Source organism: Petromyzon marinus, chromosome 49 (assembly GCF_048934315.1).
Source record: "Petromyzon marinus isolate PM22_M1 ecotype Great Lakes invasive population chromosome 49, UKy_Petmar_22M1.pri1.0, whole genome shotgun sequence".
In the NCBI taxonomy this organism is placed as follows: Eukaryota; Metazoa; Chordata; class Hyperoartia; order Petromyzontiformes; family Petromyzontidae; genus Petromyzon; species Petromyzon marinus.
In genome coordinates this window covers 4,198,661-4,222,983 of record NC_133715.1, presented here as the reverse complement: position 1 = coordinate 4,222,983, position 24,323 = coordinate 4,198,661, and the positions used below count along the sequence as shown (strand labels likewise).

Sequence of the window (24,323 nt, the reverse complement as noted above, 5' to 3'; positions counted from 1 at the left end):
GTGGCGGGCGGTTTGACCGTGACGGCAGTGGCGTTGGTGGTGGTTTTGGCGGTGGTGGTTGTGGCGATCCAAGCTGTTTCTCCACACCTCTTTGGTGAGGCCCTCGCGCTATCTCAACGGTGACCCCCCCCCCAAACCCACTGTGGCCTGCGCTCCTTCAACGCGGGAGGAGCGGAACAGCTACGCCAACTCTCTCTGATGCCCTCTCGTCGTGGGCAAAACAGCAGCAGCAAACCTCGATACCGTGTGGCAGTTTACTTCCTGGTCGTATTACTGCCATCATCATCATAATACGCAAGAGCAAAGTGATGTCCTGGTCAATTGAGAATTGAGGCGTTGGTGCTCATCTCCCGGAACCCCCGTCTGCCCTGCACCACCGTTATCAGCTGTTTTAGAGAGTGTGGCTTATTTGTGGAATAAGTCACTGTTTTGACAGACACACAACGCCGCGATGAGCATCCGTTGCCATCCCAGCCCCGGGTCAAAAAATGCCAGTTCGTTCAACACCGTGGCAGGAGCGTTTCAGATACGATTTGCCCACCCTGAGAAGTGGACAAATGCCTTCCATTCTTAATTGGGCTGCACATTGGGCCACGTACTTTGGCGGAACAAAAGAAAACCCCACTCCAGAGATTTTACCGATTTCTCGCCGAGAGCGGTTCACGTAGCTGCCCAAGCGAGACGGTTCCACTTCAGCGGAGTGATCTCACTTCACCATCACCCCGAGGGCATCCAGCCACGGCTGTGGCTTAAGTAGGCACAGAACCCGTGGCACGGGGAGAGTAGGAGGGGGCGACGGGGTGGACAGTCGTGCTTACAACTCAGTCCACAACCCGACCCAAGGACCGACAGATTCCCACCACCGGGCTGCACACAACGCTGGCATTTTTAGTGGACGTCTTTCCACCCCCCCACGTCCCATGATTCGATCATCCGTCGTGATTTTGGCGTCGTGTTTATCAAGAATCAAGGTTTTTTTCTTTCTCTGGGGGGTCATTAGCAACGTCGTCTCATGTAAGTTGTCTCATTTGTACCGTGTCTCGTGTTTATGGTCTGTCGCATTAGTATTATCGATCCCGTGTGTTCGGTCTCGTATTTGTCAACCTTGATTGTATTGTCCGTCTCGTCTGTTGGTATTATTCCGTTTGATTACCCAGAAAGGCGTCACCGAATCCTAAATAATCTTTTGGTGAAGTTTTTCACGCCAAATGTTGGGGGGGGGGGGAGGCAATGTTGTTGCCGTGTCCAATCCAAGTTGACTACAAGTTCAAAGTAAAGATTATCAGCCGTGCGACGTGTTTGGTCATTGCCAGTTACATTGTTTCTTCGAGCTATTAGGAGTAAACCAGAGAACCCGGAGGGCACCCATGCAGAGAATAGAGAGAGAACAGAAAGACACCAGTCGGATATTAAACCCAGGCCCCTTGTCGTCGTGAGCCGCGAGTGTTACCACTGCCACCCACCCTCGTTGCCTTGCTCATGTTCTCATTTTTACCGCCGCCTTTGTGTGTTTTTCCGAATTCTCGTGCGCCGTAAACGTAACTCCCACCGATGGTTGCTGATCGTTAAACCGCAAGGCCTGCCTCCCTTGACGTCGCCACTGTCAGCGCAGGGCACGGCTATAGGATTGAGACACATTCCACGAGGCCCTGGACATCTCGAGATGCTCTGTGATGCCATCGATCCGTGTGAGAGTCATGATGACGCCGGGCTGCAGCCAGGCCAAAGTCTTTTAAAAAAACACTTTCTTTCAGAAGTGCTTTTTGTGTTTAGTTTGTTGTCCTTCCCCCGCACCTCCGATTATCACGGTTTGCTACGTACACAGTGAAACCTTGGATTGCGAGCATAATTCGTTCCGGAAACGTGCTCGTAATCCAAAGCACTCGTATATCAAAGCGAATTTTCCCATAAGAAATAATGGAAACTCAGATGATTCGTTCCACAACCCAAATATACTGTATTCATATAAAATGATTAATACAAAATACCTTTTTATATTTGTATTTTTTTATTTAATATAAAGTAATCAAATTTATGAATTACATTAAATGGTGGCTGGTGTGAGGGAGACGAGAGAGAGGAGGGTTATTGTGTAGAACGACTTTCACTTGCAGTACAGTTACTAAAGAACAGTCACTACACTTGGACACAAAATTAAAAAAATGCTTTACGCACACACACGTGGTCACAACACTGTAGTAAACAGTATACACGTGGTCACAACACTATAGTACTGTAGTAAACAGTATACACGTGGTCACAACACTATAGTACTGTAGTAAACAGTATACACGTGGTCACAACACTACACTGTAGTAAACAGTATACACGTGGTCACAACACTATAGTACTATAGTAAACCGTATACACGTGGTCACAACACTATAGTACTGTAGTAAACAGTATACACGTGGTCACAACACTATAGTAATGTAGTAAACAGTATACACGTGGTCACAACACTATAGTACTGTAGTAAACAGTATACACGTGGTCACAACACTATAGTACTGTAGTGGTTGAACTTTACACGAACAACTTTTGTCTTTCTTCAACCACGTCTTTATTTTCATCGTTAACACGTCCTCCACACTCCACCGTATCCCGGACACCGCGGCTCGCTCGCCGTGCTTCTTCTGTCTCGCTCACCACCTTGGTTCACAGCATCACGTCGCTCTGCTCCGCACACACACACACACCACACACACGTCTTCAACTCCTCTATCCCTACGCTCTCTCCACTGCTGGCTGTCCTCCTCAGCTCCTCCGCTATACAGCGTCGTCGCACACAGCGGAACACAGTCTCACTTCTCTGTCTCCGCACGCCTCGTCTCCAGCTCCTCTATTACTACGCTCTCTCCACTGCTAACTGCTTCGTCTTCTTCAGCTTCGCTATCACCATGCTCTCTCCACTGCTAACTGCTTCGTCTTGCTTCAGCTTCGCTATCACTATGCTCACTCCACTGCTAACTGCTCCGTCTTGCTTCAGCTTCGCTATCACTATGCTCACTCCACTGCTAACTGCTTCGTCTTGCTTCGGCTTCGCTATCACTATGCTCCAACTCTCTTCTAAACTCTGTTTCCGAACTCCACGTCTTCACCGCACAGCTCCCAACTCCAATCTCCCCCCCTCTCTCTCTCTCTGTCTCCCCTCAATGTATCCCCGTTCTCATTATCGCTAATTAATTGGTCCGCGTGCCTCCGCACGCCTCGCGTCTTCAACCACCTGCCTTTTTCCAGACACCTCGACGCCTCCTCGGCCCCAGCAACAGCACCAACCAATCACAGCCCTTCTGGCTTAATTGGCCCGACCGTTACGTCATCACCCCAGCCTCTTCACCTGGCTGACCTAACACGACCCCACTGTTAAAGCCGTCTCCTCAGGCTGACCCCAGATAAACCCCACACCGTCCGTGTGATCAATACACTCGCGCAGTTTCCCCAGCACACCTTCCTACTCCACTACAGTACTGTAGTAAACAGTATACACGTGGTCACAACACTATAGTACTGTAGTAAACAGTATACACGTGGTCACAACACTATAGTACTGTAGTAAACAGTATACACGTGGTCACAACACTATAGTACTGTAGTAAACAGTATACACGTGGTCACAACACTATAGTACTGTAGTAAACAGTTTACACGTGGTCACAACACTATAGTATTGTAGTAAACAGTATACACGTGGTCACAACACTATAGTATTGTAGTAAACAGTATACACGTGGTCACAACACTATAGTACTGTAGTAAACAGTATACACGTGGTCACAACACTATAGTACTGTAGTAAACAGTATACACGTGGTCACAACACTATAGTACTATAGTAAACAGTATACACGTGGTCTCAACACTATAGTACTGTAGCAAACAGTATACACGTGGTCACAACACTATAGTACTGTAGTAAACAGTATACACGTGGTCACAACACTATACTGTAGTAAACAGTATACACGTGGTCACAACACTATAGTACTGTAGTAAACAGTATACACGTGTTCACACCACTATAGTAAACAGTATACACGTGGTCACAACACTATAGTACTGTAGTAAACAGTATACACGTGGTCACAACACTATAGTACTGTAGTAAACAGTATACACGTGGTCACAACACTATAGTGCTGTAGTAAACAGTATACACGTGGTCACAACACTATAGTACTGTAGTAAACAGTATACACGTGGTCACAACACTATAGTACTGTAGTAAACAGTATACACGTGGTCACAACATTATAGTACTGTAGTAAACAGTATACACGTGGTCACAACAATATAGTACTGTAGTAAACAGTATACACGTGGTCACAACACTATAGTAATGTAGTAAACAGTATACACGTGGTCACAACACTATAGTACTGTAGTAAACAGTGTACACGTGGTCACAACACTATAGTACTATAGTAAATAGTATACACGTGGTCACAACACGATAGTGCTAAAGTAAACAGAACTACCCAACTATCATACAATAAGCCGTATGATAGTTGGGTAGTTCTTTAGCGTCAATATACTAAATGCCTCTGATGATATGTAAACTCTGACTTTAAAATAGCTACTTCCGTGACCAGTTACATGCTAATCCCTCACATTAACATCATGCTAATCTCCCAGTTACATGCTAATTTCTGACTTTAACACCCTGCTAATCCAACACATTAACACAGCTACTTCAATGCTAAATTCTTCTGTTGATATGTAAACTCCTTTGTCAAAGCACTCTGCTCATCCCACCCAGCTCAAAAGACGCTGCGAAGCTTAGCAGTTTCATTGAATCGCTGTCGTCCCGACAGTTCTGTTCCTTCACCTGAAGAAGGCTACTTGTGTTGTGGCCGAAACGTCGTGATAATTTTATTTTATTATGTTTCATTTTTATTATTTTATTTCCATTCTACGTGACTTTACCGAAAGAACCAAGAAGTACACACGTGGTCACAATACTATACCGTAGTAAACAGCACACACGTGGTCACAACACTATAGTACTGTAGTAAACAGTATACGCTCGCACGGATGTTCACTATACGAGTGAGGCACGCCGATTGAGACCGAGCATGGAAGATGATTACCCACAATCCCGCAGCGAGAGAGAGAGAAGAACCATTGGCTCAGTCGTGATCACGTGACGCTCGGCAGACAAAGCGTATACTTTACGTACTGCTCATATTGCAAGACATTTTGCTCGTCTTGCAAAACACTCGCAGACCAAGTTACTCTTAATCCAAGGTTTCACTGTTCTGGTGTGAAAGAAGTTAAACATACATACATACGTACACACAACACAACAGCTGGACACTCAAATGAGCTGTGCTCACTTTGTGTTCATCAATTTGTTCTCCTTTATCATCCTTTTTTTCCTCCCATCTTCCCCCTACCTCGTCGCCGTCATCTTCACCGCCGTTAAGGGCTGTGCTGCGGCCCTGGAGAGTTGCAGCACGCTCGCCCGTTTCTTGTAGAGGCTCGCGATTTGAATCCAGCAAACCGCCCTGGTTATTATTGCGGTGTGCAATAACCACAATGATACCGCTTTCGGGTGGACGTTAAAGATCCCCTGATGCCATTCGCAAGAGTAGGCCATCGTGTGTCAGCGTCAGGGTCCAAACGTGACAAATTCGACAAAAAAGCTATTCAGCTAATTACTCAATTGGGATTATACGCAGCAGCAGCAATCATCGTTCCCTCTACTGGCAGGTTCATGCCGCAGGTCACTCTTGGAAGTGAGACTCACCCTGGTATCGTGAGTTCTGACACGGCTTCAGACGAAATCGACGTAACCCAACTTCGCCCGCGGGGTGTCACGGCTGTCCAGGGCACCATGCTGTGCGAGGAGTTCATCCGAGCCAAGGCAGCAGCGATGGCGCCATCTCGGCAGTTCAAGCTCGGGAAGAAGCCTCGAGGAAGAGGGGGAGGAGGTGACGACAAGGCCGCGCTTGGAGGCGTCACGAGGCAAGACCGCAGCCTCAGCTGGGAGGACCTGACGCCGCTGTTCCCTCCGCCGTCGCCGTCATCGCCGCCGCCGCCGCAGCAGCAGCAGCAGCAGCAGCGGCGGCGCGAACCGGGACGCGGCGCGGGCACGAACACCTGGCGGCGGCCGCTGGGGTCGCGCAGCGGTACGCCGGCGAGCAGGCCCGGCGTCGCGTGGCATCGCGCGCCACAGCCGAATGCGGGCGACGAGTCCACGGCCGGAATGGCGAAGGTAAACAACAACGGACAAACAACAAAAACATGCAACAGAAACGTGTACGTGTTATCGATCGAGCTGTGTGAAATATAAGAATAGGCTTTACCCTTTCTGGCAATAAAGCAGGTGTTAAGGTGTTAAAATAACACCAAGCAAATACCTTTTGCATCGTTACACCTGTTTTATTGCCAGAAAGGGTGAAACCTATTCTTATTTTTCATACTTTGATACTGGCAAACAAAAGGTCCCGTGACAAGCTGTGTGAGTTTGTACCGGGTTATAAGACTATCCGTAAAATAAGTCAATACCCCCCAAAATTGTATCCGGTGTCAATAAAGCTTTACAAATCTGCTCACACACGGCTACCGGATTCCAAGACGCAGCCCCTCAACTTTTTATTTTGGCTACAGGAAAATCATCCAACGAATGTGCTAGTCGTGAGTGTGATCGCTAATTTACAAATTTAGGTTACTCCACTTCCAAAAATGAGAGTCCACCTAAACCAAAGTCTACTTGAAAGCACTTTGGTAGAGTATAGGGCCCGGAGTAATGTATGTATATATGTATTTATGTTGAACTTCTTAAGCACCGTACGTAGGCAATCGTGCTAACCGGAGGAGTGTTTGTGTTGTCGTCACAGTCAGGTGGGGCGCCAGTCCACCAAATGGCAATACCAAAAAAAGTCACACTTTTGACACTGAATATGGGTTCATATGGGAGACATGACAGCAGAGTGCTGTGCATACTATCAGAAAGAGGAGGCTGCGATCGAGCAGCACCCACCCAGAGCTCATTAGCCGAGCCAGATGGAGGGACAGCGTGAGGGCAGATGTTGGAGCTCACGTCTGCCCGTCGAAGTGAAATCGGTCCACAGAATTTGGGGTGTGGCCCACATTGGCAGGTGACTTGAGTTGACAAAACCACCTGCAATAGCGTCACCAGGAGACGGCATCTCGAGCTCAAACGCGAGCCGTGTGGCTCACGGAAGCTTGGTTTTATTTCACCATACGGCGGCATTACTTGTTGACGTTTTACTCGGCAGGCTGCAGAGTTTTCTCGGGAAACAAACTGTGGTTTTGTCCGACACGTGAAGAAACTTTTAAAATGGAAGCATTGGCATCCCAGGCAGAACTCAAGCGAAAAAGAAGAAAAATGAAAACGATCGCAATGACTCATTGAGGATTTTCCATGTGGAGTGAAAGGACAACTGGCCTAATTTTGATTTAAACAAAAAAATCTCTCCTACCTCTTCTTTTAAAGAGGCACTCGCTCAAGCACGGATCGCGGGAGTACGCGGGCCCCGGCAAGTCGAGCTCCCCCTCCATCGTCATCCCCCACCAAAGGCTGGACGCCGCTAGCGGGGGCGGCGTGGCCGCTCATTGCGTGTCGCCCATGAGCTTCAGCCTCCGCTACGACGACATCCACGTGGGCAGCGTGGAGTCGGCCAGGCCGACGGTGCCGCCGCCGCCGCCGACCGCGGAGGCTACCCGCGACAAGGCGGGGTCCCGGCACGACGCGGGCACCCGGCCTAAGTCGTTCCACGGCGGCAAGGTGGGTGCGGGCCTGTGGGCCCGCGGGCCCGATGTCTCCCCGAGCTGTGCACCCCCATTTGCCACCCCCACACTTTGTTACAGTGATGATGAGTGTTTCCACGAGGGTTCTCACGATAATGCTAATGAGTGTTTTTCCCTGATTGTTTTCGTGATGATGATGTAACCATGATTGTAATCGTAATGATGATGATGTATCCATGATGGTGCTCGTGATGACAATGATGTATTCATGATGGTGATCGTAATGATGATGAATCCATGATGGTGATCATGATGATGATGATATGTCCATGATAGTGCTCGTGATGATAATGAAGTATCCATGATGGTGATTGTGATGATGATGTATCCATGATGGTGATCGTGATGATGATGATGTATCCATGATGATGATCGTGATGATGATGTATCCATGATGGTGATCGTGATGATGACGATGTATCCATGACGGTGATTGTAATGATGATGATGAGCGCTGCTCTTGCAGGATGTGCCGGGAGATTCTCTGTTGCTCATAACCCACCCTGGGTCCAACAGCGCCGTTCATTCCGAGTCGCTGCTCAACAACTACCTCCGAAAAAAGGTGCGAGTTGACCTGCTGATCCCATCGCCCAACCCACTCGTGCTTACTCTTTGGTTCTATTTGTGCTTCTGAATACCTATGGCTATGCATCTGCGCGTGTTATCTGTGTGCTTGCATACTGCAGATGCATTGTCCCATGCATTACGCCTGTCAATGAGCTCCTACGGCAGGTGTATTTTAATGTCATAAAAACACTCTACCCCCTCGATTCCCTATGAGTTATGGAGTAGTTGTGAAGTGAGTGGCGAGGTTTCTGTACCTGGGCAGTGTGCTTATGACTAGCTCCGTTTTGGCATCTGAGGTCTAACTCCAAATCAGTCGAACGGCATTGTATTTTCATCAGCTGCATCACGCTGTGTGGAAGCTACCTGATCTATCTCTCCATATAAAGTTCCGGATCTTCTTGGCCACGGTCATGCCCTCCCATCTCTGCCCTCGTGAAACGTGGACCCCTCTATTAATAGAACATCTGCGCTGGTTCAAAACATTCAGGCTGGCCTGCATACGATCCATCCTGGGTTTTACCAGACTGGATTCTGTGAGCTCAGAAAATCTTAGAGACATCTCGACACAGTCCCATAAGTGAGCTTCTCCGTCAGGCGAGGCTGCATCGGCTGGGTCATGTAGCCCACATGCCCAACCACTGCATGCTCAAACAGCTCCTGTTTGGCCGGATAGAGGGGGCTATATGGGCACACCATGATCTGCAGAAATGTGCCGATGTGGTACATGAGATGTGGATCTGATCAGACTTGCTGATAATTAGATTATGTAACACAATTTTTGTTACTGGGTAGTAAGTGTTATTCCCTAATTGCTTATGCCCAAAAAGTATAGAAAATGGCTATTATTCCCCACAAACTTTGCTTTTGTGACGAGGACAATGATATTTTTAAATTGACCTATTTTGAATGAGAAAACTGGCGAATTTTTATCTTTTCGTTCACATAAAGTAAAAAAAAACATGAATCAAAATTTACGTATATTTATACTAAGGTAATACAAAAAATACTACTAAAGATTTAGAAGTGAGTAGTTTTTCGAGATTTATGATTATACTGTAAATCACTTTCACGAATCAGCCCCCAAATGTAGTCTCCCATCATGTTCTCGTTATACTGTCCTTGGTAGCGGCGTTCAAAGTCCAGTGTATCCTGGTGGAAGCGCTCGCCTTGCTCCTCCGAGTATGCTCCCATGTTCTCCTTGAATTTACCAAGATGACCATCAAGGATATGGACTTTGAGGGACATCCTACAGCCCATTGTGCCATAGTTCTTCACCTCAACCAGCTCCACATAGTTTTAGACCTTGTGATTACCCAGGAAGCCACGAACCACTGCGACAAAGCTGTCCCAAGCCGCTTTCTCCTTACTAGTGAGCTTCTTGGTGAATTCATTGCACTCTAGGATCTATTTTATCTGTGGTCTGACGAAGACACCGGCTTTGACCTTTGCCTCAGACAGCTTATGGAAGAAGTCTTGAAGGTACTTGAAGGCTGCTGACTCCTTATCTACAGCTCTGACAAATTGTTTCATAAGGCCCAATTTGATGTGCGGTGGTGGCACCAGCACCTTCCGGGGGTCCACCAGTGGCTCCCACTTGACGTTGTTCCTCCCCACAGAGAACTCGGTCCACTGTGGCCAGTCCCGCCTGTGGTAGTGTGTTTGGCAAAGATAGCAGGGAAATTTTGTAAAACCGCCTTGGAGACCCATCAGGAATGCCACCATTTTGAAGTCTCCTATGACCTCCCAGCCGGACTTATCATACTTCAAGGCGTCCAGCAAGGTCTTGATGCTGTTGTAATCATCTTTGAGGTGCACCGAGTGAGCCAGGGGAAGAGATGGGTACTTGTTACCATTATGGAGCAGCACGGCTTTGAAGGTCCTAGATGAGCTGTCAATGAAGAGGCGCCACTCATTCTGTATTTATATTACTATTTATATTACTGGAAAGTTCTAAAATGTTCTAGAAGTTACTCCAAGTTTACTCAGCACTGAATCTATCTGTAATGTTCTGAAAGATAGTTACATTTCAAAATATCACTGTCCTGGTCACAAAAGGAAAGTTTGTGCGGAATAATAGCCTTTTTCTGTACTTTTGAGGCATAAGCAATTAGGAAATAACACTTACTACCCAGGAACAAAAAAAACATGTTACACAGTGTTATCAGTACCAGCGGTGTCATGCTGCTGGGCAGTTGGGAGGCAGTCGCCCTCCAACAACAATAGAGGGCAGAGGAGCGACGCCCACAACAATGAGCGGATCGCTGAGCGGCTAAAACGCAGGAAGTTACCGCAATGGACAGCACAGGCGATGCATTTGCCAGTCTTCTCAGTCTGTCAACCCGTGGCACCAGGTTCTGTCCCGTGATCTCCTGCCAGCAACGAGCTTTTGACACTTCACGTGACCTCACGTTGCCTCAAAAGTGCACCGAGCCGAATGGCGACAGTTGTTGTTGTTGTGGGGCACTGGTGTAAGTGGTAAGTGCACCGTGCCATGAACCCCGGCAACCTGAGTTGGATTCTCGACTCTGGCTAACATCAGTTTTAGTCATATCAGAGCTGATCCTGGGCCTCTCTTGAGTTGACTCGGCCTTGAATGAGTACCTGGTTCAGCGTGTAAACGTTAGCACTGAGAAGACAAAGGCGGCCAGGAGTGACCCTGGCCACACCACCTCGTGCTCCATGCCAGCCTTAATAGGTCCATTCGCTAACAACACTTTCCCCGCCAGTTTGTAAAGTCTAAACGGGGGATGTTTGTCGTTTTGTGTTGTCTGTGCGTAGATGGAGGAGATTGAGCACGCCATGCTGCTCTCCCCTGGCCGCTCTCCCCAGAGCCTCATGGCTCGACTCCAGCACCTCTCCCTGTACAACACCGAGCAGCCCAGCCTGGTGGTACAGAGCCCGAGCACGCGGCAGTCAGACTACCTCTAGCCTACCTACAGCCTAACTCTAGTCTAACCCTAGTCTTGCTCTAGCCTAGCCTAGCTCTAGCCTAGCTCTAGCTCTAGCCTAGCTCTAGCCTAGCTCTAGCCTAGTTCTAGCCCTAGCCTAGCTCTAGCCTAGCCCTAGCTCTAGCCTAGTTCTAGCCCTAGCCTAGCTCTAGCCTATCCCTAGCCTAGTTCTAGCCCTAGCCTAGCTCTAGCCTAGTCCTAGTCTAGCTCTAGCCTATCCCTAGCTCTAGCCTAGCTCTAGCCTAACCCTAGCCTAGCTCTAGCCTAGCTCTAGCCTAACCCTAGCCTACCTCTAGCCTAGCCTAGCTCTAGCCTAACCCTAGCCTAGCTCTAGCCTAGTTCTAGCTCTAGCCTAGCGCTAGCCTAGTTCTAGCTCTAGCCTAGTTCTAGCCCTAGTCTAGCCCTAGCCTAGCTCTAGCCTTGCCCTAGCCTAGCTCTAGCCTAGTTCTAGCCCTAGTCTAGCTCTAGCTTAACCCTAGCTATAGCCTAGCTCTAGCCTAGCCCTAGCTCTAGCCTAGCTCTAGCTTATTTCTAGCTCTAGCCTAGCTCTAGCCTAGCCCTAGCCTAGCCATAGCCTAGTTCTAGCCTAGCCTAGCCCTAGCCTAGCTCTAGCCTAGCCCTAGCCTAGCTCAAGCCTAGCCCTAGCCTAACACTAGCCTAGCTCTAGCCTAGCTCTAGCCTAACCCTAGCCTAGCTGTAGCCTAGCTCTAGCCTAGCTCTAGCCTTACCCTAGCCTAGCTCTAGCCTAACCCTAGCCCTAGCCTAGTCCTAGCCTAGCTCTAGCCTAGCCCTGGCCTAGCCCTGGCCTAACTCTAGCCTAGCCCTAGCCTAGCTCTAGCCTAGCCCTAGCCTAGCTCTAGCCTAGCTCTAGTCTAGCTCTCCCCTAGCCCTAGCTTAACCCTAGCCTAGCCCTAGCCTAGCTCTAGTCTAGCTCTAGCCAGGCCCTAGCCTAGCTCTAGCCTAGTTCTAGCCATAGTCTAGCTCTAGCCTAACCCTAGCTCTAGCCTAGTTCTAGCCCTAGTCTAGCTCTAGCCTAACCCTAGCTCTAGCCTAGCCCTAGCCTAGCTATAGCCTAGCTCTAGCCTAGCCCTAGCTCTAGCCTAGCTCTAGCTCTAGCCTAGCTCTAGCCTAGCCCTAGCCTAGCCAAGCCTAGCCTAGCCCTAGCCTAGCTCTAGCCTAGCCCTAGCCTGGCTCTAGCCTAGCCCTAGCCTAACCCTAGCCTAACACTAGCCTAGCTCTAGCCTAGCTCTAGCCTAACCCTAGCCTAGCTGTAGCCTAGCTCTAGCCTAACCATAGCCTAACCCTAGCCTAGCTCTAGCCTAACCCTAGCCCTAGCCTAGCTTTAGCCTAGCTCTAGCCTAGTCCTAGCCTAGCTCTAGCCTAGCTCTAGCCTAGCCCTGGCCTAGCCCTGGCCTAGCTCTAGCCCTAGCCTAGCTCTAGCCTAGCCCTAGCCTAGCTCTAGCCTAGCTCTAGTCTAGCTCTCCCCTAGCCCTAGCCTAACCCTAGCCTAGCCCTAGCCTAGCTCTAGTCTAGCTCTAGCCAGGCCCTAGCCTAACCCTAGCCTAGCCCTAGCCTAGCCCTAGCCTAACCCTAGCCTAGCTCTAGCCTAGCCCTAGCCTAACCCTAGCCTAGCCCTAGCCTAACCCTAGCCTAGCTCTAGCCTAGCAAGCCTAGCTCTAGTCTAGCTCTAGCCTAGCCTAGCTCTAGCCTAGCCCTAGCCTAGCTCTAGCGTCACTCTAATCTAGCCCTAGCCTAACCCTAGCCTAGCCGTAGCCTAACCCTAGCCTAGCTGTAGCCTAGCTCTAGCGTAGCTCTAGCCTAACCCTAGCCTAGCTGTAGCATAGCTCTAGCCTAGCTCTAGCCTCACTCTAGTCTAGCCCTAGCCTAACCCTAGCCTAGCCGTAGCCTAACCCTAGCCTAGCCCTAGCCTAGCCCTTGCACTGCCTAGCCCTACCCTAGCCTAACCCTAGCTCTAGCCTAGCGCTAGCCTAGCCCTAGCACTGCCTAGTCCAAGCCTAGCTCCAGAGCACGAGCCAGCCAGACTACTCTACCCTATTCTTAGCTCTTTCGGTAAAGTCACGTTGAAGGGAAATAATAAACTAATAAAATATATATAAAACAATAGTCTAGCTCTCCCCTAGCCCTAGCCTAACCCTAGCCTAGCCCTAGCCTAGCTCTAGTCTATTATTATTTTATTGTTTCCCTTCAACGTGACTTTACCGAAAGAGCTAAGAATATGAATTACTGCAGTCACGAAAGCTTTAAATCAAAATTTACTCTACCTTAGCCGAGCCCTAGCACCACCTAGCCTGAGCCTAGCCCTAGCACCACCTAGCTCTAACCAAGCCCTAGCACCACCTAGCCTGAGCCTAGCCCTAGCACCACCTAGCCCTAACCAAGCCCTAGCACCACCTAGCCTGAGCCTAGCCCTAGCACCAACTAGCCCTAACCAAGCCCTAGAACCACCTAGCCTGAGCCTAGCCCTAGCACCACCTAGCGCTAACCCAGCCCTAGCACCACCTAGCCTGAGCCTAGCCCTAGCACCAACTAGCCCTAACCAAGCCCTAGAACCACCTAGCCTGAGCCTAGCCCTAGCACCACCTAGCCCTAACCCAGCCCCAGCACCACCTAGCCCTAACCTAGTATATCCTTACACAGAGACGTAGTCCAGCGTTTCCCCTACACTATCCACCACCCCGAGACCAAGCTCGTCCCACGTTACTTGGTATCTGCTCCCGAGTAGCCGCTGCGTCAACAGTCCGTAGAGGCTCGAGAGGGATCCGCGATTCCCGAGTGCACGCACGCGCGCGCCTTCCCGCCCGCTGCGCATGCGCACGCGTTAATTAATGCGCACGCTCGTTATGCAGGCGACGGGGTTGGAGAGCCACGGGCGGATGGGCGAGGAGGTCTCCTCGAGTGTGCTGAGCACCCCGGTGCTGCAGATCTCGGAGGAGAACTCGCAGGACCGGGTGGCGAGGCTCCACGGCGCGCGGTTCACGCTACCGCCCTGCGCCAGGGAGGGAGCCCTGCGATCACCGGCGCCGTCACCGCTGCCGCCGGCGTTGTCCGTCTGCGCCGGTGAGGGGCCCGAGAGGGAGGCCCGGGATCTCGGCGCGGTGTGGCCGGGGGCAGCGGGTTAAGGGGGCCGGGCGACGCGGGCGAACCGGGCGACGCGGGCACCGACGTCCTTCGCGCCCGCTCTATGCATACGGCGGGGGACTCGTATAAAAATACCCACCCCCCCTTCCTCTGCCCCCGGTCTTAGAATGTTGATTACCTCTTCCCCGCCCCCTCTTCTCCCACCACCCCCCCCCCCCCCCCCCCAATATACCGAAGCCTTCCCCCCACCGCCCAACGGATCGCACAGGTTGGGTTGTGTCGAGGTCTTGCATCCCTAAAGTGCCCGAAGTCCTCCCCCCCCACCCCGTCCGTAGTTTTTCTGCCCGCCTACAGTGCAACGATCGGCGCGTTGTACCGGGCTTTGCATGTTTACCACAACAACAACAAAAAGATGCAATCCTCGACACCGACGACCTTGTGCGGTCGCTCTACGCGTACGGCCTGGACACGTCGAAACAAAATAATCCACGACGCTGACAGCCCTGCGTAGCTTCAGCCGAGGTGGGCGGGGGGAGGCAGTCGACCAAGTTGATAAACTAGGCGAGGCGCAGGGTCTACCTCGATGCTAGGCCTCGCTTTATAGTAACTCCCGCGCTCGATCCTCCTCGGTTTGTTTATCGAGCCCATTGACCCCGCCTCATCGAGGTTACCTCTCTCCCTTGTACTTGTGTCACCAGTTGCGTCCCACTTGTGTTGTTGATCATGCTACGAGGTTGAGTAGCGTCTTTCCTGAACGCCGAGCAGCTATCGGCGTCACAGAACTAGTTGTGAGGTTACTCCCATTTCCATCCAACGTAACTCTTTCCTCCTGTCACGAGTCGCTACCCAGATTGAGGCAGAAGAAGTGAGTTGGCTCAGATCCCATTCATTGTTCGTGTTTGTTGTTTACATGAGTTGTGTTTCAAAAAACTATTTACATTTTTTTATTTTACCAGGTAGGCTCCACTGAGCCATGTAGCTCCTTTACAGCAGCGACATGGCCACAAATGACAGCTCAGCAAAGTGGCTCATCGCGTGGAGAGTTATAGCAGCCAAATACTCTAAACGCATATTTATAAATGTTGAAGGGAATACCGGAGGACTCGGAGAAAAATCCACACGACTTATGGGGAGAGAGACACGCAAACTCCAAATATACAGCAGGTGTCAGGGTAGGGATCGAACCCACGACCTGCATACCAGGCGAGGTAGTTAACATCTCGGCACCGTGGCTCCTCACAAATATATCCACTTTCATGGCAGCAGCAGATACATAGATGTCTGGCAGGGAACGTATGTATGCACGTTGAACTTCTTTCTCACTGTAGTAGCCAACCGTGCTAATCGGAGATGCAGGGGAAGGACAACAAACTGAACACAAAGAGCAGTTCTGCGTGGATTTTCCCAATGCCCAAGTGACTCTTCCCCATTCCCTCTGCGATGGTGTGTGGCTGCACAGATGGACGCGTGGATTCTCACTGCAGGAATGAGGAGGACGCGATGGGAGATTTCCCCTTATCATTGTCGCTCACAGAAAGCCAGAGGCTCAAGTCCGACAGCATCAGCAAGATGCTGCAGGTGGGAGCAGCACTGACTGCTAGCACTCACACACAAGACACACGTAAAAACAAAGATCCCCCGTGTAGCCTTTAAGAGACAGTTAAGGCAAGTGCTGTTAGTGAGCACCTATGAAGACCGGCACGGCACACGAGGGTGTGGGCGGCCTACACCACGCCCCGGACAGCCTTTGTCTCCCCAGTACTGATGTTTACACACTGCACCAGATTACTCCTTTAAGGCTGAGTCGACCTAGGCGAGGACCAGGACCGGTTCAGGTATTCATCATCGATGTTTGCCATGAGCGGGAATCGAATTCAGGTCGCCTCGTTTGTCAGTACTGTGCACTTGCCCATTGCACTACCGCGCCCCACCATTACAAAGACGCACAAAGACAAAGATCCCCCATATAGCCTTCACATACTTTTGGGGCAAGTGCGGTTAGCGAGAAGCACCTATGAAGGCCGGCACAACACCACGCCCGGCGCCTAGGTCGACGCTGAGTCGAGCAGAGGTCTCACTCGGAATCGGTCAAGCGGCATTATCTTTTCATCGGCTGCGCGATGCTGTGTAGAAGCTACCTGGTCTGTTGCTCCAAACGAAGCTTTGAGTCTTCTCGGCAACAGTCATGCCCTCCCTTCTCTACGCTTGCGAAACGTGGACCCCCCTAATGGAGCATCTTCGCCGGTTAGAAACATTTAGGCTGGCCTGCCTACAATCCATCCTGGGTTTAACCAGGCTGGATTGTGTGAGGAGCTCACAAATTCTTGAAAGATCTGGACAAAGTCCCATCGGTGAACTCCTCCAGCAGGCGAGGCTGCGTTGGCTTGGATCATGTAACCCACATTCCCAGCTACCGCATGCCTAAACAGCTTTTGTTCGGCCAGATAGAAGGGGCTAAAAGGGGTGCGGTACGGGCTAGAGAAGAGTTGGAGTGATGTAGTTCAATAGGACGTGGAGCTGAGTGGACTTGCCGATGACTGGTACCAGCAGTGTCAAGATCGGCCTCTGTGGAAGAGATTCGTGAAGGACGCTACTGGGCAGTTGGAGGTAGTCGCCCTCCAGAAACAACGGAGGGCAGAGGAGCGACGCTCACAACAACGAGCGGAGCGCCGGGTGGATAAAACACAGCAAGTTGGCACAGTAGGGGGGGCACAGGTGGTGCATCTGGGTCTGTCTCATGACCTCCTGCCACGGGACAGACCCGTGGCCTCAAAGGGCATATGGCTTGGCACAGGCGTGACGTATGTTGTATGTATGTATGTTGAACTTATTTTGCACCGTACCTAGCCCAAGGGTGCTTATCGGAGTTGCAGGGGAAAGACACCAAACTAAACACAAAAAACACAGTTCGAAAGAAATGAGTTTTCAATATAGATGTGAAAGTGCACAACTCCAGCTGTTTTCTAACAACTCGCCGCCGTTCCCGCCCGCCCGCCCGCCCGCGCGTCTGTCGTGCAGCGCAGCGTCTCGCTGCCGAGCCTCCCCGCGCTGGCCGCGGGCCCCACGGGCTCCGCATCCACGCTGGAGTTGTATGACCAGCCCACGCTCGCCATGCTGCAGCGCTGCCGCTCCGCCACCGAGTACCTGCAGCAATTCACCTCGTGGGACCGCGACGCCGCCGCCGCCGTCAACGCCAACGGCGACGCCGACGCCCGAGGCGACGGGGAGGGAGCATCGTGCCGGAGCGGTGGCCCGGGCGGCCACTTCTCCACGTTCAGCGGCGAGCTCGGCTCGCACGACCTCCGCATCTCGTTCGGCTGAGACGGCGGGTGCCGTGACGGCACCCGCCGGTGGCAGCCGGGCTGCGCCGACCGACGCATCGCCCGAAGGGTCAGGGTTGGCGGGTGGGGGGGGGGGGGAGGGTAGGGGGAGGTCATCGAATGTTTTAATATGAGTCGAGGGCCCCCACGGAATCCTACGGGCGATTTGTGAGCGTTTTGTCAAGAGGCCCCTGCCGTTATTCGCAGAAGGATTGGAAGGAGTTACGGCTAGGGCGCCGTGACGATAATGAGGATGAGAGTGGTTGCAGGGCAGGAGGAGTGACTGGTGTGACGACGGCTATGATTGCGCACAGTTAAACAAGAGGGAAAATGAAGGAAGCGGATCTGTTGGTGGGACAGTGCGAGAAGTTGTAACGGGACTCTCCGCGGGAGACATTGAAGATCGCAATGGATGGGGGGGGGGGGTGTCATTAGACGTCAACCGTCGGTTTCGAAGATGACAACGGGATAAACAGGAAAGCCACTCCCCGGACATGAATAGTCAGCTGTGACCAGGGGCGGAACACGGGGGGGGGGGGGGGGGGGGTGGGGGGGGCTTAGCCCCCCCTGAAATTTTGGGAAAGTCGGTAATCAGGATAACCGGATATCTGGCTGCTGCAAAATGCTGCAGGCTGCCACCTTGTGCTGCCCTGCAGGCTGCCACCTTGTGCTGCCCTGCAGGCTGCTTGAGCGGCAGCCTTTCAAACTTATCGAACTTATTAGCCACATCAGCGGCTCCGACCTAATAATAAACTCTGCGTTCAAATCCAATAAAATTAGTTTTATACATTTGTGGCGCCCATTGGAAAACATACACTGGATATCTCAGAATATTGAAGTCAGCCACCCCAAAGTCAAAATCCTGGCTCCGCCCCTGGCTGTGACAGAAACCAAACTCCTCAATTAAGAACTCTTGTTCCCCAGAGTCCAGCCGACGTTCACTGAAAAAAATTGACAGTGATTTTGGCCAAACGCCGTTTAGTCATTATTGTTGATACAATTATTACATTTAGATTTAAAGCTTTCGTGACTGCAATGATTCATCTTCTTTGGTTCTTTCGGTAAAGTCACGTAGAATGAGAATAAAATAATAAATTGATCAAATGAAATAACACAATAATATTCTCACGACGTTTTGGCCACAACACAAGCGGCCTTCATCAGGTGAAGGGACGAGACTGTCTGGTAGGACAGCGCTGGAGTGCTGTCCTACCAGACAGTCTGGTAGGACAGCGCTGGAGTGCTGTCCTACCAGACAGTGTCGTCCCTTTACCTGATGAAGGCCGCTTGTGTTGTGGCCGAAACGTCGTGAGAATATTGTGTTATTTCATTTTATCAATTTATTATTATTTTATTCTCATTCTACGTGACTTTACCGAAAGAACCAAAGAAGAAAAATTATTACAATTAAAACATATATATAAAAACCCCGTCCTCGAAGATACGCAGCCCGCTCAAGATCAGGAGAGCTAAAGTCAAATATGAAATCCTTAATTTTCTTTTGAAATGCCCCAGTGACACGGTGAAGGAGTGGACATGTTGCAATTTGTTTTAGGTGGAATAATTTCCCCCCCCCCCTTCCAATTGGTGTATTCCTCCGGTGTAAAGCACCACGTCCGTGGCTTGTGGACGTGACGCCATGTCACTCGGGCTGTGGTTGTAACACCACGCGGCAAGCGGGCTGGGCGGCTTCCTTCTCAGAAACACCTCCGAGCAAGAGAGCTTCCCCAGAAACGCTCGCGATTTTTCTTAAAGGTCAAACCACATTGTTTTTGCAATACGAAATACAAGTTACGGCAAAATACGAACCTAAAACGACAGTTGTTCAGCGTAGCGTGTTCTTTGGCGTACGTACGGGGGGGGGGGGGGGGGCCCTTTATGGGCCCAAATCTGACGGAGGGAATTTACGGCAGCACCTTGGAAGCGAGGTCGGCCCTGAGAATTCTGGCCACGTGGAAGCCACGTGGAAGCTTTTCACATTGTCACAGAACGTGATATCAGAACTTATGTCCGTTTGCCTGAGAACGTGCACGTGTGTACGTGTACCTCAAGTGACGAGTATCTGACTCAGCCTCAAATGAGTACCTGGTGTGATGCGTAATCATCGTCACTGGGGAGATAAAGGCGGCCGGGCGTGGTGCTGGCCACCCACCCCTTCATGTGTCGTGTCAGCCTTCAGAGGTGCTGCTGCCGCTAACGGCACTTGCCCCAAAAATCTGGGAAGGCTGTACGGGGGATCTTTGTCTTGGTTGCCAAATCGTGGTGACATCAACGGCTTTGGCCGTGGTGACGTAATCTTGATCTTAAAAACTCAAGGGACATGGAGTTTGCTCACAGGGGCTCACAGAAGCAAGTGTAGCGCTCTTGGCCTGCTTGCAAAATGTTTTAATGAGGAGAGTGCCACTGTGATCGTTTCGTGTAACTTTTTAACTTGTTATATTTTCTCAATAGTCTTTAGACAGAATGCTGTACCAGAGGTTTCACGCTGTGCAATAAATATAACGCCGCACACACGCGTCGAATAAAAAGCAAGGGACAAGTCCTTACTTACTAACAACTCCTCTATCATTTTTCATTGCTGGAGGGGTTGCCCCCCTACCTGAAAATCCTGGCTCCGCCATTGTGTGTAAGGAGGTCGTGGGTTCGATCCCGATCCTGACCCTGTGTCTTTGGAGTTTGCATGTTTTCCCCGTGGTCGCGTGGATTTTTGTCCGGTTTTTCCCTTCACATTAAGAAACGTGCATTTAGAGTATTTGGTTGCTATAAATCTCCACACGATAAGCCACTTCGTTGAGCTATAATGTGTGGCCAGGTCGCTTCTGAAAAATAACTACAGAGCTCAGTGGGCCTCTGCAATTCACAATAGGAAGCTTGAGTTTGACTTTAGGGAGTTAAGAGTGATCTTAGACGCAATGCACATTTACAGGTATTTTTTGTTTTAACTACAATCCACACAACAAACCCGTGTTTGAGGCATGTGATGAACATCTCTGTGAGGTGGTTGGTGCTGTCACTATTCAAAGGCCTGGACACGTGTTTTTTAACCATGCCGACACTGATCACGTGCATCGCGGCCGGACCACCCATTGGTTCGAGGCACGTGCGTGGTAGCCAATTAGGTGTGACCGAGCTGTGATTGGCCTAACTTGCACGTGTGGAGGAGCGAATGCCGCCGGTCCACCAGCAGGCGATTAATTCACTTGTTGACTATTGGCTAATTTTTGCATCATTTTACAATTAAGAAGCCGATTGTCTGGAACCCGTGCGCGGAGTTCTGAATTGGAGTAATTAGGTGTTGAGGCAAACAGGTGGGTGTCATGGCTGAGTGTGGAGCTGCTCTCCCATTGCCTAGGGATGGCGAACAGCTCTTATTAAAAAAAGAGCTCAGAACACTGACAAAGCAGAGGAGTTGAAGACACTTTTAACTACCCACGGTGGAGGCTAGTTCCACCAGCAGTCACAACAGCAGCAGGCAGTGACAGCAGTTTTAACTTAAGGTGAGCAGAGTCAACTTAACACTGTGAACTGCCTAGGTTTACGCTGGAAACTCCCCACACTCCACCGTGTCACACGTTCAATATTCCGTAACACCAGGGTCCTTGAAAAGTGATAGAGGGACTCCAAACAGTGTGAATTACAGTGGCCGTCTGGGCCACAGTCTACCTATGGTCAAGGGCAAGAGCGGGGCAGGGCAGAGGTTAAGGAGCAGAAGGCTAACTAACCCCCCTCTAGCGCTGCCCTCTGGCAAGCAGGAAGCCGGTGCAGGAGGACGCTGCCCAACTTGCAACACACAAAAACCTCCATTTCGCTGTGGATTGGCGTGACACGGTGAAGGAGTATATGGCAGAACAACTACAGTTTCGCATTTTTCAGATAGGTCAAGCCAGATAACCGAGCAACGGGAGTGTATCATCGCTGCGATGAACTGGACTACTGTTGGATGTTGAACTTCTCTCGCACCGTACGTAGCTCAAGCGTGCTAGTCGGAGGTGGAGGAGGACAACAAACTAAACGCACAAAGCAGTTCTGAAGAAGCGAGTTATCAACTTTTGGATTTCAAAGTGCATAGCTATCTCCCAGGTGGACGTTGTGAACTGGTGGTGAGTTGCTGGTGGTGACTGGCGGAGCGAGAAGTGGTCGAGGTGGCGTGCTTGGAGCCATCTGGTGGATTGTGGCGGTGGTGGCTCGTGTGAAAAGTTATGGGCTAGAAGGGGCTCCCCACACTGACCTCAAGAACGTCTAACCTAAAGGGGTGGCGTGAAATCGACAAATGTCCAAGGGGCCGTCTATAAAGGACGTCACGCGATTTTGGACGATTTTTGACCCCCCCCCGCCCTCCTCGTTACACGGCGTCACAAAAAGTCAGACCCCCCATGAATATGACGTCACAAAGCTCTGCCCCCCCCCCCCAAACCATATTTCCATTTTGAAAATAACACATGCTTCACATCTCTTTAAACTATTGTCATTGGAGTGCGTATTTAATGTGGCGCTGCACTCTGATGTTGTAGGAGTGTTATAACAATTCTATATTTATTTAAAGTTGCGCATTTTTATGCGACGTCACATTTCTCAACCCCCCCTCCTCCCTCGTCACACATCGTCACATGTCTGACCCCTAGGTGCGTGACGTCATTTATGGGCGGCCCCCAAACAGCCTCGGTGGCTCGCGATGGCCGAGGCAACATCGTTTCAACGCGTGCGTAAGTTGGATCGTGCGTAAGTTGAATCGTGCGTAAGTTGGATCGTGCGTAAGTTGGATCGTGTGTAAATGTTGAACTTCTTTCGCGCCCTACGTAGCCAACCGTGCCAATCGCAGCATCGTGTTATAAGCAACGGCTTGCGCGAGTCTGTGCTTGGGTGTCATTATTTCTCGATACTTTTCCATTCGCTGTGTAAAAATATATATATAAAATAAACCCCGCCGCTACCCAGTGTAAACCCTATCTACAAAATAAAGACGAAGCACCCTTAACGAGTGTGACCTGCGAAAGCTAGGACATGCGCCTGTGCAACTTGATGGCGAGATGTCATCTCACTAGCTTGATACGCAGGAGGGGTCTGTGAGTTCGATCCCGGAGTCCGGCGATGCCCGTTTAATGTTTGGAGTTGGCGTGTTCTCTCTCCCCGCGGTGCTCGCGTGAATATTTGTCCTGGGTGCCTCCAGTTTCCCACCCCCCCCCCCCCCGACATTTTAGAAACTTTGATTGAGATTTTGGCTTGTTAATTACCACTAAATATCAGTGAAAATGTGCCTCATAGCGCCATCGGATTTCTCCAGGATAAGTAAAGATTCTGATTCTGACCACACGACGATATCATTCACTTCGATGAGCCACCACGTGCGGCCTGGTTGCCTCTGAAATATAGCAAATAGCTCCGTGGACTTTACCATTCCGGCCAAAATGACGGGACCTCAAAACGTGATGTCCCCGCGCGCAGCAACGTGGCGCCTTGCTGCGTCGGCGGCCGATCGGACTAAAACGAAGACTGCAACAGTCGTCTCTTCCACGCTCGTTTCTCGCCGTGGCAACGTCGATTTCGATCGACCAGCAGCCGAGTCGGCGGCGGGGGGGGGGGAGAGAACGAGTTCGTCACCTCGCTGGGACGTCATTTTGTAACGCACCGCTACTGGCAGAAACGGCCCTCCGCAAGGGCGGGCGGGGGGGGGGTCTTGTTGAGAGCTGTACAGTAAAGATATTTGGTCTACTCTTTCACAGGGCCGTCCTTGGGGGGGGGGGGGGCGGGGGGGGGGGCAGGGTGCGGCGCAAATCCCACTGTGCTCCGCCGGGCCCGATCCCTTGAAACTAAACCGGTATTACATCTGACGCACACTGTGACGTCGAAGCGCGGCGTCCCTTAAAGTGCAGGGCCCGGGCCGGTCGCCCCAATTCGCCGTACCCGAGGGAACGGCTGTTCTTCCACGCGGGCCAGACATCTTGCAAGAGGTGGGATTCACCTAACAATGTACCGCCGTACTCTTTGGTTCTTTCGGTAAAGTCACGAAGGTATAAAATAAAATAAATTAAATAAATCAAATACCCACGCGACTATACCGAAAGAACCAAAGAGTGTGGATCCTTGCAGTCACGAAAACTTCAAATCTAGATTCAATGTTCCACCCCCCGTCCACCAGCACACGCCACCTACCGAACGACTGCAGCGTACGCCCATTGCACTGTTGGGTGGACAGGTGGCGTGGGAATTTGAGAAACTTGGCACCATTGTTTCAAGTGCAGCGTCGGAAAGATTGAACCGGCGACCCTGGATCACAATGTCCAGTGCGCTGACCGTTATTACACCACGAGAGCATTCCCGATTTGTAATAAAATGTTAAGATTTACATTTAACTCGATTGTAAAGTTGAAAATGTGTCCTTTATCAAGTTTATTTAACAAAAAAACAAACAATTTAAGACTAAACTTGGTGACAATCACAGCGGAAAACAAACTTGAGGCTGTGTTGCGTGGTCCTGCATTTAACATTTAAGTTTATCTTCATTTGCTACCATTTAATGCTAACAAGGGGTACTCATGTTACTGTCAAGCCTTGGCTTCAGTGGCTGGCGAGGAATAGTAAGCCACGTATCCCAAAGGGCCAGAGCTATCAAACA

At 50.7% G+C, this 24,323-nt stretch overlaps 1 protein-coding gene across 3 annotated transcripts in view; it reads left to right on the top strand.

The window, feature by feature from the left end:
- Window positions 1-18,875, top strand: part of LOC116952990 (uncharacterized) — a 31,620-nt gene extending 12,745 nt beyond the window's left edge. Inside the window, exons 2-9 of one of the 3 annotated variants that reach the window (XM_032972777.2) lie at window positions 1-94; window positions 5,831-6,217; window positions 7,463-7,753; window positions 8,243-8,338; window positions 11,122-11,232; window positions 14,159-14,369; window positions 15,850-15,968; window positions 17,409-18,874. In XM_032972777.2, the coding sequence (XP_032828668.2) occupies window positions 5,837-6,217; window positions 7,463-7,753; window positions 8,243-8,338; window positions 11,122-11,232; window positions 14,159-14,369; window positions 15,850-15,968; window positions 17,409-17,711 (1,512 nt within the window). In that variant the 5' untranslated portion in view covers window positions 1-94; window positions 5,831-5,836 and the 3' untranslated portion in view covers window positions 17,712-18,874. Of the gene's footprint in view, window positions 95-247; window positions 1,015-5,830; window positions 6,218-7,462; window positions 7,754-8,242; window positions 8,339-11,121; window positions 11,233-14,158; window positions 14,370-15,849; window positions 15,969-17,408 lie in introns of those variants that run through there. The other 2 variants (XM_032972776.2, XM_032972779.2) reach the window with 2 other exon arrangements.
- The last annotated feature ends 5,448 nt before the right edge of the window (window positions 18,876-24,323 follow it).